Source organism: Palaemon carinicauda, unplaced genomic scaffold, assembly GCF_036898095.1.
Source record: "Palaemon carinicauda isolate YSFRI2023 unplaced genomic scaffold, ASM3689809v2 scaffold249, whole genome shotgun sequence".
Lineage (NCBI taxonomy): Eukaryota > Metazoa > Arthropoda > Malacostraca > Decapoda > Palaemonidae > Palaemon > Palaemon carinicauda.
In genome coordinates, this window is record NW_027170128.1 from 25,001 (window position 1) to 40,000 (window position 15,000).

The 15,000-nt window shown below is 36.2% G+C and overlaps 1 protein-coding gene across 1 annotated transcript; it reads right to left on the reverse strand.

Moving 5' to 3' along the window:
* Positions 1–4,732: 4,732 nt before the first annotated feature.
* LOC137636197 (uncharacterized) lies at positions 4,733–5,494 on the reverse strand. The gene is made up of 2 exons (XM_068368607.1): positions 5,438–5,494; positions 4,733–5,101 (listed from the first exon to the last, which is right to left on the reverse strand). The coding sequence occupies exons 1-2, from the start codon at positions 5,492–5,494 to the stop codon at positions 4,733–4,735; spliced, it is 426 nt and encodes a 141-aa protein (XP_068224708.1).
* Positions 5,495–15,000: the final 9,506 nt, after the last annotated feature.

Here is a 15,000-nt window from a genome sequence, read left to right on the forward strand (position 1 = left end):
TAATCAATAATAACTGCCTAATTATTTATAGCAACTGAATGAATTCGGATTCATAAGGAGCTTAAAGGAAAACGTATTTTCGTGAATAGATAGGGAATGTCTCATTAATGGATGTTGCTCATAGGTAAATAGGAAAGAATGTAACTTCCTTTTTACAGATATGATTTCAATAAAAATCTGGCGTTATGAACGTGCTCCTTGTATTACCTTTCAAAAATCAATATTACTATCGCTTAATTTTACGAAAGTTATGAAAATGCCATCCTTGTTATGAAGATTAGATGTATATAGGATTTTTACCATATTTAGTATGAAAATAGAATCACTGCTATGAAGATTAATTATTTATATAGTTTTCACCATATTTTGCAAAATCTAGTAAATATTGAATAAATAAGTAAGTAAATTGAACTTTGCTTTTAAAGTAATTTTTTTTTCTACGAAACATCAGATCACTTAATAATAGGAAGAGGACTCTATTTTATAAGAGAGCATACTTTATGAATGAGAATATATACCTGGTAGCAGTCACCCAGCTATCTATAACAGATTACTGCAAATCAAATCGACTCCAGTTATCATCTTATCAGTTTTCGCATCGCTGGGCACAAATGTTCAAAGATGATACGTTTTTCCCTGATGACATTTTCAAAGAATGGAAGTCTATAATATAACTTATATTGGGAGTCTAGAGGTAAAAAAAAAATAGAGGTAATTGTTAAATGTATGCTATAATCTTATCACATCGCTTTTAATCAAAATACTTATTAATTATTCACCTTTAAGGTCATTCAGTGTTTTTATTATTATCATTAAAAACTTAATTAAAATTCATGCTGCAATTATTGTTATGTAGTAAATAAAATAAAAGAGAAGCGACGCAAAACCGCAATATGACCTATCAAATTCAGCCATATCTAGTTCACTGCAGGACAACGGCCTTAAACATGTCTTTATTCATGTCTGAGGTTTGGCAAGTTTTCATCACCACGCTGACTAGCAAGGATTGGTGTTGGTGGCAGACTTTTATCTGAGTTTGGGTGTCCCTGACTAGTACATATATCCTGACCATGGCGATACATGAGCCCTTTCCACAAGTTTAGGTATCCCTGTTCGGAAATGGATATATATATATATATATATATATATATATATATATATATATACATATATATATATATATATATATATATATATATATATACATATATATATATATATGTATATTTATATATACACATATATATATATATATATATATATATATATATATATATATATATATATATATATAGATAGATAGATAGATAGATAGATAGTAGAAGGGATGGGGAATTGATTACTACTGTTTAACTTACCGTAGATATTGATGGGTGTTTGCAAAATGTTTACCTCCAAGGGACAGGTAAAACACACACACACACACACACACATTTATATATATATATATATATATATATATATATATATATATATATATATACATATGTATACATATATATATATATATATATATATATGATATATATATAGATATATATATATATATATATATATATATATATATATATATATATATATATATATATATATATATATATATATATATATATATATATATATATATATATATATATATATATATATATTGTATATATATATACATACATATATATATATATATATATATATATATATATATATATATATATATATATATATATATATATATACAGTATATATACACCGTATGTGTATTTGAGATCTACGTGTGTATGAGGATATATAGATATATGCATTCTTTATGGCTGTGTCCATGCATTTGTCTGCTTGCTTAAAATCCGAAAACAAAAATCTGAGGGAAATGTCAGAAAAGTAGTCCGTGGTATTTCCTTCATATTATCGTAAAATCAGGGGAATTAAGTATATATAATATATATTGTGGTCTATCTTTATATCAAGTTATTCAAAAGACAGGTACAATTGAGTAAGGATTAAAACCAAAATATTTCCACGTTCCAATATTGCTTCATAATGTATTATTCCTCGTTCGGGTGTGTCATTACACTTCCTGCTGTTGTTTACGAAATTTTAGGTAATTAAAGGTTCCACATTTTTCCAAAGGTTCTTACCGTTATTTTAAATACAAGGTCAGGTATATTGACGTGTTATTAGAGGTATTTTCAAATTAAAAATGGATAGATAAATAGTTTGTAATATTAGTAGGTCTACTTCGTTTTGACATGTCAGTCCTTGGCCAAGACATTTTAGCAATGGCGTGTGGCTCAGGTCAAAGTGTAATGTGTAAGGAATACTGATTTATAGAAGTTTGAAACAGCTTGGAAGCCTCTGGTACAGAGGATTCTTTAATAACGTGTTTTTCCTTTTTATTTGTATTTTCATATCGAATTTTAAAACGAAATTTTGATTGAAGTATTTTAAATGTCAATTTCTTGGGACCTGTAGCAATAAAAATTAGACCATTCGTCTTTTCCCAAAGGATTAATTATTGCACTATAATTGTAGATTGGCTACTTTCCACTCGGTAGCCACTCAGGAAAAGGACACTTCAAAAGTAAACTATTGTCCTCTTTGGTAGTGCCATAGACATTGCACCATTTGTATTCCAGTGGCCTTGGTTTTGAGTTGTTTTGCTTAAGGGTACACCCAGTCGCTATTTGGTATATATATGATACTTTAATTTTTAGCCAAATATATGCACCATACATTTTTCATACTACTAATCTTGTGCTGTATGCATTGCTGACCATGATTATTGGTGAAAACAACCCGTTTACGTTTTTGGATTCCCATAAACACAACCGTTGGGAATCGCAGTGGGATACCACGGTTTCTGGGCGGGGAAACTCAAAATAAGTGATTTGCAGCAATACAAATTGTCAAATGCATAATTAGCACTAATCAAACAGTTATATAAATATATGGTTCAAGTAAATAGCATCAAGTACTATAAACTTAAGTTGTAACATGAGATCCACCATCTAGGCTAATATTCTCCACCTAACCTAATCTAGATACTGTACTCATACATACCAAGGGGGGGGGGGGGGCTACAACCCCTCTGTGACCACTCTTTAAGGGCTTATCCTAACCTCTACCTCCATAAACAGTAGTTTCCTTGCTGGTGGGCTACGACTCCTCCTAGCCCCCCCCCCTTAGACTGCTGTATCATTACCTAACTCGCCTTAGACTGTCATATCATTACCCAGCCCCCCTTAGACTGTCATATCATTACCTAGCACCCGTTAGACTGCCGTATTATTACCTATCCTGCCTTAGATTGCTGTATCATTACCTAGCCCCCATAGACTGCTGTATCCTTAACTAGCCGCCTTTAGACTGCCGTAACCTTACCTAACCCCCTTAGACTGCTGTAACCTTACCTAACCAACCTTAGACTGCTGTAACCTTACCTAACCAACCTTAGACTGCTGTAAACCTTACCTAGCCCCTCTTGGACTACTGTAACCTGAGCTTACCCTAAGACTTGAGTCTCAACCCTCTGTCTGCTTTCCAAATGTCTTCACACATGGGGAAGTAACACTAAAACTGGTTATTTCATAAAACTAGCTTCATAATATTGTATATTAATCAATGATAAACACCAGTATTAAACAATTTTTAAACACAAGACTTACCTGGTAGTTATGTATATAGCTTACGTCCCTGACGTCACGACAGAAAATTAAAAAAACTCGCGCCAATCGCCGATTAGATAACCAGGTGTACCACCTGTGCCCCCCTAGTAAGGTATCTAGAAACCATCCCATTGATATTCATATTTTCCCTGTCGCCTCAGGGATAGCATCGGTGGAATTTTTACTCTCTGTAATCTGTATATTACAGTTATTTTGGTGATGTACAATATACTTTTAGCCTTCGCTGATTGATTGTTAGTGTTTTAAAATCGTATGTAGACTTTACACAGATAAGTTGGGAGCTCTTTCCCCCTACTGTAAACTAACGTAAACTCTTTAAAACATGATGGCGGACTTCGTTTCCGGTAAATCTATGACGTCACACTCGTGTGACGTAAGCTATTGCGTCACAATCATGTGACGTAGATACATAGTACTACGTAATATGTTGATATTCTTTTCTTTGCACTCGTAAAGAATGAAAGGAATTCTAACTTTTAATAAGTATTTTACTTGTAATATAAAAGACTACAGTATATTATTTTTAAGAGAATTCTTGTCATTTTAGTATTTGTTCTTTTAACCACCAATCTATTTTTCAAGATTAATAGAATAACGTATTGTTAATTTTTACGCTGCACAGTCTCATGACAATCGATTAAGTTCCAACAATTCTTGGATATCGTTGTTTATTTGTCGAGATTCTAGTATTTTTCACATATTCACGTTTATGTTCCAATTGAAAGTGTAGTAAACCGCTATTTTTGGAACCCTTTTTAAGGGTTGTTTACTTATATATATATATATATATATATATATATATATATATATATATATATATATGTGATAGCTATATCTGTTCATTTTTAGCATAACAAATTATTTTTAGGAATCCTTAAGAATTAAGGGTTGTTGACATATATATATATATATATATATATATATATATATATATATATATATATGTTATTCCTATATCTGTTCATTTGAATCATATAGCATTTATCTGGCGACTAGTCTTTCATTCCCGGTAGCTATTAGTTTCTACTGGGTAAGTATATATACTTTTAACTTTACGTGACGTCGTATGTCCTCCGGGTTGTGACGTCGAGCGTCCTCCGGGTTGTGACGTCCAGCGTCCTCCGGGTTGTGACGTCGACCGTCCTCCGGGTTGTGACGTCGACCGTCCTACGGGACGTGACGTCGAGCATCCTCCGGGTTGTGAAATCGAGCGTCCTCCGGGTTGTGACGTCGAGCATTTTCCGGGTTGTGACGTCGACCGAGGACGTGACGTCGAGCGTCCTCCGGGACGTGACGTCGAGCGTCCTCTGGGACGTGACGTCGAGCGTCCTACGGGTTGTGTTGTCGAGCGTCCTCCTGGTTGTGACGTCGAGCGTTCTCCGGGTTGTGACGTCGGGCGTCCTCTGGGACGAGATGTCGAGCTGATAGTTATATGTAACGGACAGTTTAGTGTGTTCAAGTATTTATTTTTCAATAAAAAATATCAGTGTAATTTTTTATTAAAATATTTTGTAACAAGAAATGAACGATTTTGCATTCTTTTTCAAGCCCTTGGCTGAGAGTAAGATCTCTCACACGGGCAGGGCTTAGTCTTTTCTGTGAGAGCGTAAAGTGCAAGTTTCAGTGCTAAATTAGTGCAGTGAATTTTTTCAGCACAGTGGAGGATGCTTCTGCTCGGATTTTTCCTGGGAGATGGAATATCTTTCGGCGAAATGATACGAGAGAGAGCCTAGTTATAGCTCTAGAGCAGACGTCACCTCGAGCGTTCCGGTTGTCTTTGCCAGAACCCTCGCCCTTGCATGGGATAGTCTCATACTAACACTAGTGTTTGAGTCTTGTATTGCATCACATATGCTGTTAATAGCGATACTATAACCTATAAAAACACGGTATTTTGTCCCAGAGAGCCAGTCGGCCATGAGAACCCTCTGAATGGAACTCGTTTAACCATTCGCGCCCAGCAGCATAATGTAGATCATTTTGCTAGATTGCTCGTCGCCTTGTCTTTCAGGATGTTCGGCGCCTAGTCTTTCAGGACGCTCGGTGCCACGTCTGACAAGAATAACCTTTATAGACACGGTTTTTTGTCCCAGAGCGCCAGTCGGCCATGAGACCCTCTGAACAGAATTCTTTCAACCGTAGACGCCGAGCAGTATAATGTAGATAATTTTGCTAGATCACTCGGCGCCTAGTCTTTCAGGACGTTCGGCGCCTCGTCTTTCGGGACACTCGGCGCCATGTCTTACAAGACGCTCGGTTTCATGTCTGTCAGGACGTTCGGCGCGACATCTTTCAGGATGCTTGGCGCCACATCTTACAGGACGATTGGCGCCTCTTATTCCAGGACGATCGGCGCCACGTCTTACAGGCTTTTCAGCACTACGTCTTATAAGACGTTCGGCGTCGTGCTCTATTGGCCGCTCGGCTCCACGCCTTTCAGGATGCTTGGCGCCACTCTCGACGTCTAACATCCAGCATGAGGCATGACATTGATCATGAGAACCTCAGACTTTGTGATGACACTAGTCGATTCGAATGTTGAGATCACCGATGTCTTTTATCATAGACGCTTTTAAGAATGCGAAGTTTCTCAAAGTCGAGCGTCTACCCTTAGAGCAACGTGGCGACAGAGGCGATGTTCTGGTTTTCTTTGACACCAGTACTCAGGACCTTTACCAGACATGTTCTGTTGAACGTCGAGCGTCCTCCTAGTCGCGAGCGTTCTCCGGGATGTGAAATTTAACACTAACATCACTACTGCCGTTAGTTCTTTGTCAGAAGTAGACATTGACAATCACTTTTCTTCTTTGAATTTTTTGAGTTATCAGAAGGAGAGGATCCTTAGTCCGTTCGTCCTAGAGTTGTTTAAGGAACTCATGGAAGTTTTTTGTAATGAGTTTCCAGACTATTTTGCACCTGTCGCTCTGCTTTAAGCCTTCCTCGGAATTCACTTGGAAGGCGTCGAGAAGTCTCTCTTTTTTTCCATGATGGTTCTTACCAGGTATTCATTGGAGCTTAAGGATGTTTAGAGACTAAATGGTGTCTCAGAAGGACCAAGGATAGGCAGCTTTCATTTTTTCCTTCGAATAGTCTGGCGTCTAGATCTTGTATCTGGGATACAACTCTAGTTGGAATACAACTCTTTTTGGAATACAAGAAGTCAGAGGTGTTCGTTTCAGCCCCTTCGGGCTGAATCCTTTTAGAAATAGAATTTCTTTGCTCATCTCTGTCTTCCTCTCTTTCTCAGTAGAATTAATAAGAGTTTCATCTGAGTTACCCAAAGGCCACCTAAGATTTGGTTTTAGATTCAGCAAGAAAGGTTTTTCATCTATCCTTCTTTAGCCGCAAATCAAAGGAAAGATCTCCTTTTCTGATTTTTTCTCAGGCTTTTCGAGGAAGACTTTAAGCAGGATAGATACCAGACTCGAGGAACAGGGCAAAGGCGCCGTACGTCCTCCGGGTCGCGAACGTCCTCCGGGTAGTGACGTCGGGCGTCCTCCGCGACGTAACGTCGAGCGTCCTCCGGGACGTGACGTCGAATGTCCTTCGGAACTTGACGTCAACCTGATAGTTATCAAAAGAGAGTCTAACTGCTTTCGCCTTCAGACAGTAGAAACCAAACTTTACTATTTCTAGCAATTAATGGGAGAAGTTAGGAGCAGAGCTTGGTCAGTTCTTCTTCTGAAAGAGGAGTAATTTTTTCCCTTTTTAGGGAAACCACCTTCAAGTTTAGCTCCATAGACCTCCCTCCCAGTTCTAGAGAGGAGTCTAGAGTCGGACTGTGTGTTTTGGTCTTAGCTCTGCCCCGATACTGTTCACACATCTAATGCTTATGTAACAGTCTACTGCACTCGAGATCTGAGCCTCCCGGTTTAGGGAAGATTGGCTTCTCAGGACTTATTCTTCCAATCTACATGTTGTATCTTCAGATAACGTTGAGCTTTTTTTGAAGAATTGGATCTTCTTGCCCACAAGACGAGTCTCTTCTGACCCCATCTCAAAATGGGGATTCGGAGTCTAGTTTTTTCAGGCTTTTACATCTCACCTTAGAAAAGGGCAAGCTATCTTGAATCTTTCTTTGAGATCCTTGATTTATCTCTGATCATCCTCGTTTCCTGGCCAATCAGAAGCTAGATGTAATCCTTTTGTGATTTTTCTTTGTCCTCTCCTTTTCATCCTCAATCAATTTGGGACAAGGAGAAGATCTTGAGTCCTTATGCGTCCTTTTTGGATGCTATAAGATGCCTTCAGTTGTGGAACGATCCAGTCTATTTCAGTAGGTTCCAACCAGGAATCCTCCAGGCATCCTCCAGGTGTCCTCCAGGCGTCCTCCAGGTGTCCTCCAGGCATCCTCCAGGAGGTCTCCCCTTTTTGAACAAAGGACCTTAGGCCTTGTGTTGTGTTCCGTCACCTCGACTTCGAGGTGCAAGCAACAATGAACTGTTGGCAAGGAGAAGAATGTATCCTTCTGTAAGGTTCATTCAGGGGGAAAAGAAGTTTCGCAGGCTATCTCAGCTGGAGAATGGACTCTACATCGAGAAGTCTGCAAGAATCTGTGGCGACTTTAGTGTCGTCATTGTATAGAACTTTTAACAGATTCTGGAGTGGATAGTGGACTCTCCTAGGAGTCTTCCTTTTAGAGTAATTTTTCTCAGACTCCTCCCTTGGAAAGGTTATTTTTATAGGAGCTTTAAAGACTTCTACCACCAGGATTTATCAATCCATATGGGAGGTTTTAGAGAATGGTTCAAAATCAACCTTGTTTTCTCTTCCAGTATCTCTGCAGCTTAGTTGCTGTTTTCTTGTTGTTACTTCGAAGGAAGCGCATTTGTGCATCTTCTTTCATCAAAGGATGCAGGAATGTGTTTACGACTGTAGTCAGGCACAGTATCTCGCCTTTCGATTGATGAAGTCGTACAGGAACTAATGGCATATATTATTAATCTGAGTCTAGCCAGGTAACGTGCATTTGGAAGCAAGCACTTATGTTCATTATAATTTCACACACACACACACACACACACACACATATATATATATATATATATATATATATATATATATATATATATATATATATATATATATATATATATATATATATATATATATATAGATAGATAGATAGATAGATAGATAGATAGATAGATATATAGATATGAATACATGAATTTTATTTTAATTCTGAGAATTTCATGAGAATCTTAACTTCAATTTACTATATTTCTTTTAATTAGGTTTAAAGGTAATTGGAAAAATATTGTTACATAAAATAAATAACGAATTCTCTTTGTATCTTATTTTTCTTCAAAAAAAAAAGAAAAAAAAGTTAAAAAGGGAGATTATGTAGATAAAATATTATTCATTATTGAGAAAAAATCACTTAAGTAGGTACAATTCAAGGGAAACTATTATCTAGGTATGAACGGGTTTTTTATGTGTACAGGAGATTATCTGGATACGAACAAATATTTCGTCCTTTTGTTGAAATAAAGAACCTCAAACAGAACAAACAGGGAAACAGAGTATACTAACTCAGAAGGATATTGGGAGTTAAACGGCAGGACAGGATTAGAAATGAAACTATAAGAGATTACTAGAGTATCATATGAGGATGAGATTATGATCAGGGATAGATGGAGATGGTTTGGGTATGCTCTTCCCACTCCCCAAAAGAGATTAGTTCACCAAACGTTCTACTGGGCTCCACAAGGCACTAGAAGAGTTGGAAGACCCAGGCCTAGATAGATAGATAGATTTTTTTATTGACCACAACATATACAGCTCATATTTACAATAATTATTTACTTTTGGTCCAAATAAATGCAAAATACTACACTTGGCAATGCAATACATTATATACACAAAGGTAAGAATAACAGGTTTTTTAACGTATACAAGACATTATTTTGTGAACATGTACCAGTAATAAAACAAACTCTAGTAGTTATAAAAAAACAAACAAAATTAACAACCAAATTTGGCATTTATATACAAAATCATACTCCAAAAAGCTGTTTTTTCTTTAATTCAGAAATATTCACAAATATTCACAAATACTCGTAGAGATTTAAGTTCATAATCTTACATTGCTCTGCCAGGGTTCGCTGATCTGAAAATATAACCCTCATTTTAGAAAAATAAGTATCTCTGATATTTTGTGTCCTTGAGCATATTTGTGTTACGTGTACTTCTGTCTGAATGGCTCCACAGGTACGCAGTCGCTCCTCCAAAGGCAGACGGCCTCACCCCCTCCTACCCCACCTACCTACTTTCACCGCCAGCGAGTGAGATGCAATCCTGAACCTAGTAAATGAGACTCTATCTAACTCTATCTAACATTATGCCTAACAGAATAGATGTCATGAACTAAGAGATCTGGATTGAATTCTCTATATATTACTTTTCTTGAGGAGTCAGAATTAGTGATATTACTCCTGAGTGTCTCCATTGCAATTTCTACATAATCTCTACTATCATTAATCAGTCCTTCTATGTAAGTCTTGGTGTTATACCTGGCTCCCAATACGGTCTTAATTGAAAATATCAAAGGGTCATCCTCCATCGAAGTCCTCTCTCTCCACATCCTACCAAAAAACTTTCTCTGTTTGCTACGAACAAGCTCTCGCAATGGCGGATACCGTAATTCAATATAACATAATTCATTGCATGTTGTCTTTCTAACACCAAGCAATAGTTTTAATCCCCAGTTATATAGCTTAACTACCGGCTTCAAGTCTGCATTCAACCATGACTCACACCCATACAGGATATCTGACATCAAAGCCGCATCAAAAACACTTTTCTTAACAATAAATGGGATATCATTATTTTCATTCAAAAACGAAACAAATTTATTGATATGTGGCATCCTGGATCGAGCATGGGCCACGACAGAGGAAGACACAGAGCCATCTGCAGTAAAAACTGATACCAAATATACATATTGTGAGCAGGATTCTACTGTAAGGCCATCGATCTCAATTGGGCTATCGTCTTGTGCTGTTCCAATAATAACAAAAAACTTAGTTTTCCCTGCATTAATTTTCATCCCTAAAGTGTGACAATATTGCTTCAATAATGGCATTTTATGGATGATAGCTTCTCTGGTAGTTGCAAGGAGAACTGTATCATCCATTAACACTAATAAATGGAGCCATGATAAAAAACCATCAATATTGCAATTATTCTTGATAAGCTTAATGAGATCATTAATGTACAAAATGAAAAGGCACGATGCAGAGCTTCCCTGACGAACTCCCATAGTAGTAGTTATGATTGCAGTACCAATTACGCTGTTTGTTACTCTATAAATGCTATCAAGGCTGCCAACATAACAGCTCCACAACCTAAACGTTCTAAAACCTTAAATAACATTTCTCTAGGTACTAGATCATAAGCCTGCCTAAAATCAACAAATAGGACAAAGAGTTTATTATTTTTCTTCCTAGCCATGTCCATCAGCAATCGCAAAGCTACAATAAGCTCCATGCAACCCCTTCCCCTCTGTGCCCCAGCCTGTTCCCTGTAAGGCTTAAACCATGTTTCAAGTCGTGAACAAAGTATCATATTATACAACTTTGCTAAACAGTTAATAACTGTGATTCCTCTATAATTCTTGGGTTCCTGTCTGTTGCCTTTCTTAAAAATCGTAGAGCTTGGCCAAAGACCACAAACTGGGATAAGATGCAGGCAGGAAAAGGGCGTTAAACAAAGTAGCGAGTGTCAACAACCATTCCATTGGAAGCAACTTAAGAACACCAGGGTAGACCTCATCTGGCCCACATGCCTTATCAGGTCTAATTCTATTAATCTGGGATTGGACTTCTCCGACTGTTATTTGATCGTCCAAGATAGGGACATTTACAAATGACAGTATATTTTCATCAACTAGACTGTTTTTTACAGTATTTAATAAATTTTCGAAATATTCTTTGAATTCCTCATCTGTGGGACCCCCGTCAGTTTTATTTTCTACCTGAAATTCCCCCTTCCAGTCTACAGCCTGCCAGACTCTCGGGTCATCACAGTCTCGAAGGAGGCAGTCCCAGCGGTTGGTCTGTGCTTCGCCACTATCCTCTCTAGACGTTCTCGCCCTACTCTGACACATGGCTTAGGACTATAAAGCGCGAAGTAGGAGATGATGAATGGAGAAGTATTGAATTAAAAGCTCAAGACAGAGACGACTGGCGAAATCTAACCGAGGCTCTTGCGTCAATAGGCGTAGGGGGAGATGATGATGATGATGATGATGATGATGAACATGAGGTACTAACTGAACTAAGGGGCGCTCAGTATAGAGCATGTCTTTGCCAGGCCATGCAGACTTATTTTGCTCTTAACTTTACTGCATATTTGTACTTCGATGTATTCTCCTCAAAATCTGATGGATTTGTCCTTTGATCATACCCCTCATGTCCACCAGGTTTCGTTGAAATTGGTTCTGTAGCTTTTGCGTAATGTTGTTTACAATCTAAATATAAACTATTATAATATCTACCATTTACTTAACATCGTGGTTATCTTCAATGTAATTTTGATCACTTGTACTTTGATGTACTTGATCCAAAATGTTACAGACTTATCCTTGGGTCATACCCAACATGACAATAAGTTTGGAAAAAATAAAGTAGGTTTTGTATAAAGCTGCTTTTAGTAAATAAACGACGACAGAAATGGATACATACACTTCGCAAACTCTTAAATTTTGGTAAAGGTATTGCATGAACAAAAAAATAAAAGACGAGCAGACACTATGAAGTGGAAGAAATCTAAAAAAAAACTATTAAAAAGGAAACCGAGCAAGAGGACAAATGGATCAAATGCTAAACCCCCCTGATGCAAACCAACCCTTAAATTTAGCCTGGAAAAGATAATCACAGTGCGAGAGATCATTTTTCATTCTCCAATTTTGCTTCGTATTGAGATAGGTAACGCAAACGTTAGGATGTCGAATAAAAAAAGCTCTAAAGCTCTGTGGGGAGTTGATAGCTCAATTTAACCACGATTATATTTCCCTATTGAAAAGCGTCGAGATAGAACTTCAAAAGTTCAAACTTCCATCAAATGTTTTTATGTTGAACAGGCTAACATGAGTTTCTTATAGTTTATATATAAAATATCTATTTTATTGTTGACGATATTTTTAAACAATTTTTCATTGCTTCTTGTATCGTTTGTTTATTTATTTATTTCCTTTCCTCACTAGGCTATTTATCACTTGGGTTTATAGCATCTTGCTTTTTCAACTAGGTTTGTAGCTTAGCTGCTGCTGCTACTACTACTACTACTACTACTACTACTACTACTACTACTACTACTACTACTAATAATAATAATAATAGACAAACATTAGTATAATTTAAGCAAAACAAAAACTGATAACAAATGGATATATATAACAATAAATGAAATATAAAACACACAAAAATATAAGCCACCAATTCAATTGTTAAACTAAAAAAAAAAAACTCTTTGAAAGTGCAGACCTCCGTCACGGCAGCTTATTTCCCTTAGTCCAGAGAGTCACAGCAATAAACTGGTAGCCTGTATGACCCATGGGGTCAAGTCAAGTTTGAAGTCTGTGTGACGGAAGTAATGAAGTAGAGAGAGAGAGAGAGAGAGAGAGAGAGAGAGAGAGAGAGAGAGAGAGAGAGAGAGAGAGACGGGGGACCAAAGTAAGGTTGGTAAAGAATCTACTAAATAAAAGGTGAAAAGTGAACACAATGAAAAAGTTATAACAAGTCAAATAATCGATGAATGAACGAGGGGTTAAAATTGGAGTAAAAATGGCAGCACTGATGTAGAGGTACACGTAAAGAAAGAAAAGAAAAAACAGAAAAGAGGAATAAAAAAGAAAGTTTGATAAACGATTCACATGCAAGACACGCCTCCCCAAAAAAACTTTTCCATTTCGCGTTGGTAAGATGGATTTCGGGGTTAGTGACAGGCGCCATCTATAAAAACCGATGAGCTGGAAGAAGAAACTCTTAACAGATGGACTCCATATGCGACAGGAGAAACTGTTTTTTTTCTCTATTAATGTCTCATCAAGTACTAATATCCACCACTGGAAAAGATTAGGAACCATATGTTTCTAAAGGCTGAGATATGTATTTTTTTTTTTAGTTTATAAAGGGAAGATCTGTTTTAATGTTGCTACTGTTCTCGAAATATTTTATTGTTTAAATGCTTTTAGTGATCTTAAACTTTTTATTGTTTTAATGCTGTTACTGTTCCTAGAATAATTTTATTTAATTTTTTATTACTTTCGATAAAGTTTATCTATTTCCTTTTCTCACTTGACTATTTTTCCCTTTTGAAACCTCTTGGGGTTATATCATCCTGCTATTCCAACTAGTGTTGTAGCTTTACTAATAATAATAATAATAATAATAATAATAATAATAATAATAATAATAATAATAATAATAATAATATCTTTATTTGTCGCAGATTAACACGGGCTATTCTCCCCTTTACAGACGATAAGCTTCAATTTCTCATATCCGTCTTTTTGAGATGGACAACCATTAAATATTTTATCCCATTCCGAGGACAGTTCCTCTCCATAACAAAATTAAAAGTCTTGGCACGATCCTATATTTGTTGTTAAATGGGTCGCTTGTCACAGATTTTTTTATATATTTATCATGTGTCATCTTTCTAGATACATCAATTGCTTTCTGAGATGTTTAAAAGTTTTTATTGATGCTATAGTTCTGGATTAATTAAGTAGATATATACCTTTATTGAATTGCTCAATTATTTGATTGTATAAACGTGTTGTGTATTTAAAGGCTAAGATTTATATTATGTTGAATAGGCCTACATAAGTCTCTTTTTGTAGTTTATATATGAATGGTCTGTTTTAATGTTGTTACTCTTCTTAAAAAAAATTTATTTTAAGTTTTCATTACATCTCTTGTAGTTTATCTATTTCCTTATTTCTCTTCCTCACTGGGTTATCTATTACCTGTTGGAGCCCTTTGGCTAATAGCATCCTGCTTCTCAAACTAGGGTTATAGCCTAGATAATAATAATAATAATAATAATAATAATAATAATAATAATAATAATAATAATCTCAGTTATGAAGATCGATATACCTATACAAAAACAATAAGGCAGCTAGGATAAAGGAAAAGCTTTTTGAAATGGCGCAAACTGAATCGAACAGGAAATATTTCGACAAGCAGAGAAGACCTGGATCGAAAATCATAGAGAAAATATCAATAATTCTTTGGTACCTTTATGTGCAACCAGTGAACAAGAAAACAACAGTCTTTTATTTGCAGTGATGCATACTGTCACGGGAATA

Bases quoted from the DNA above. Each gene is read 5' to 3' on its own strand.
- LOC137636197 (XM_068368607.1), bottom strand. From the start codon at position 5,494: ATGAGACTATCCCATGCAAGGGCGAGGGTTCTGGCAAAGACAACCGGA. The intron at 5,102-5,437 runs GTGACGTCTGCT...TATAACTATCAG, and splicing joins AGACAACCGGAACGCTCGAG to CTCGACATCTCGTCCCAGAG.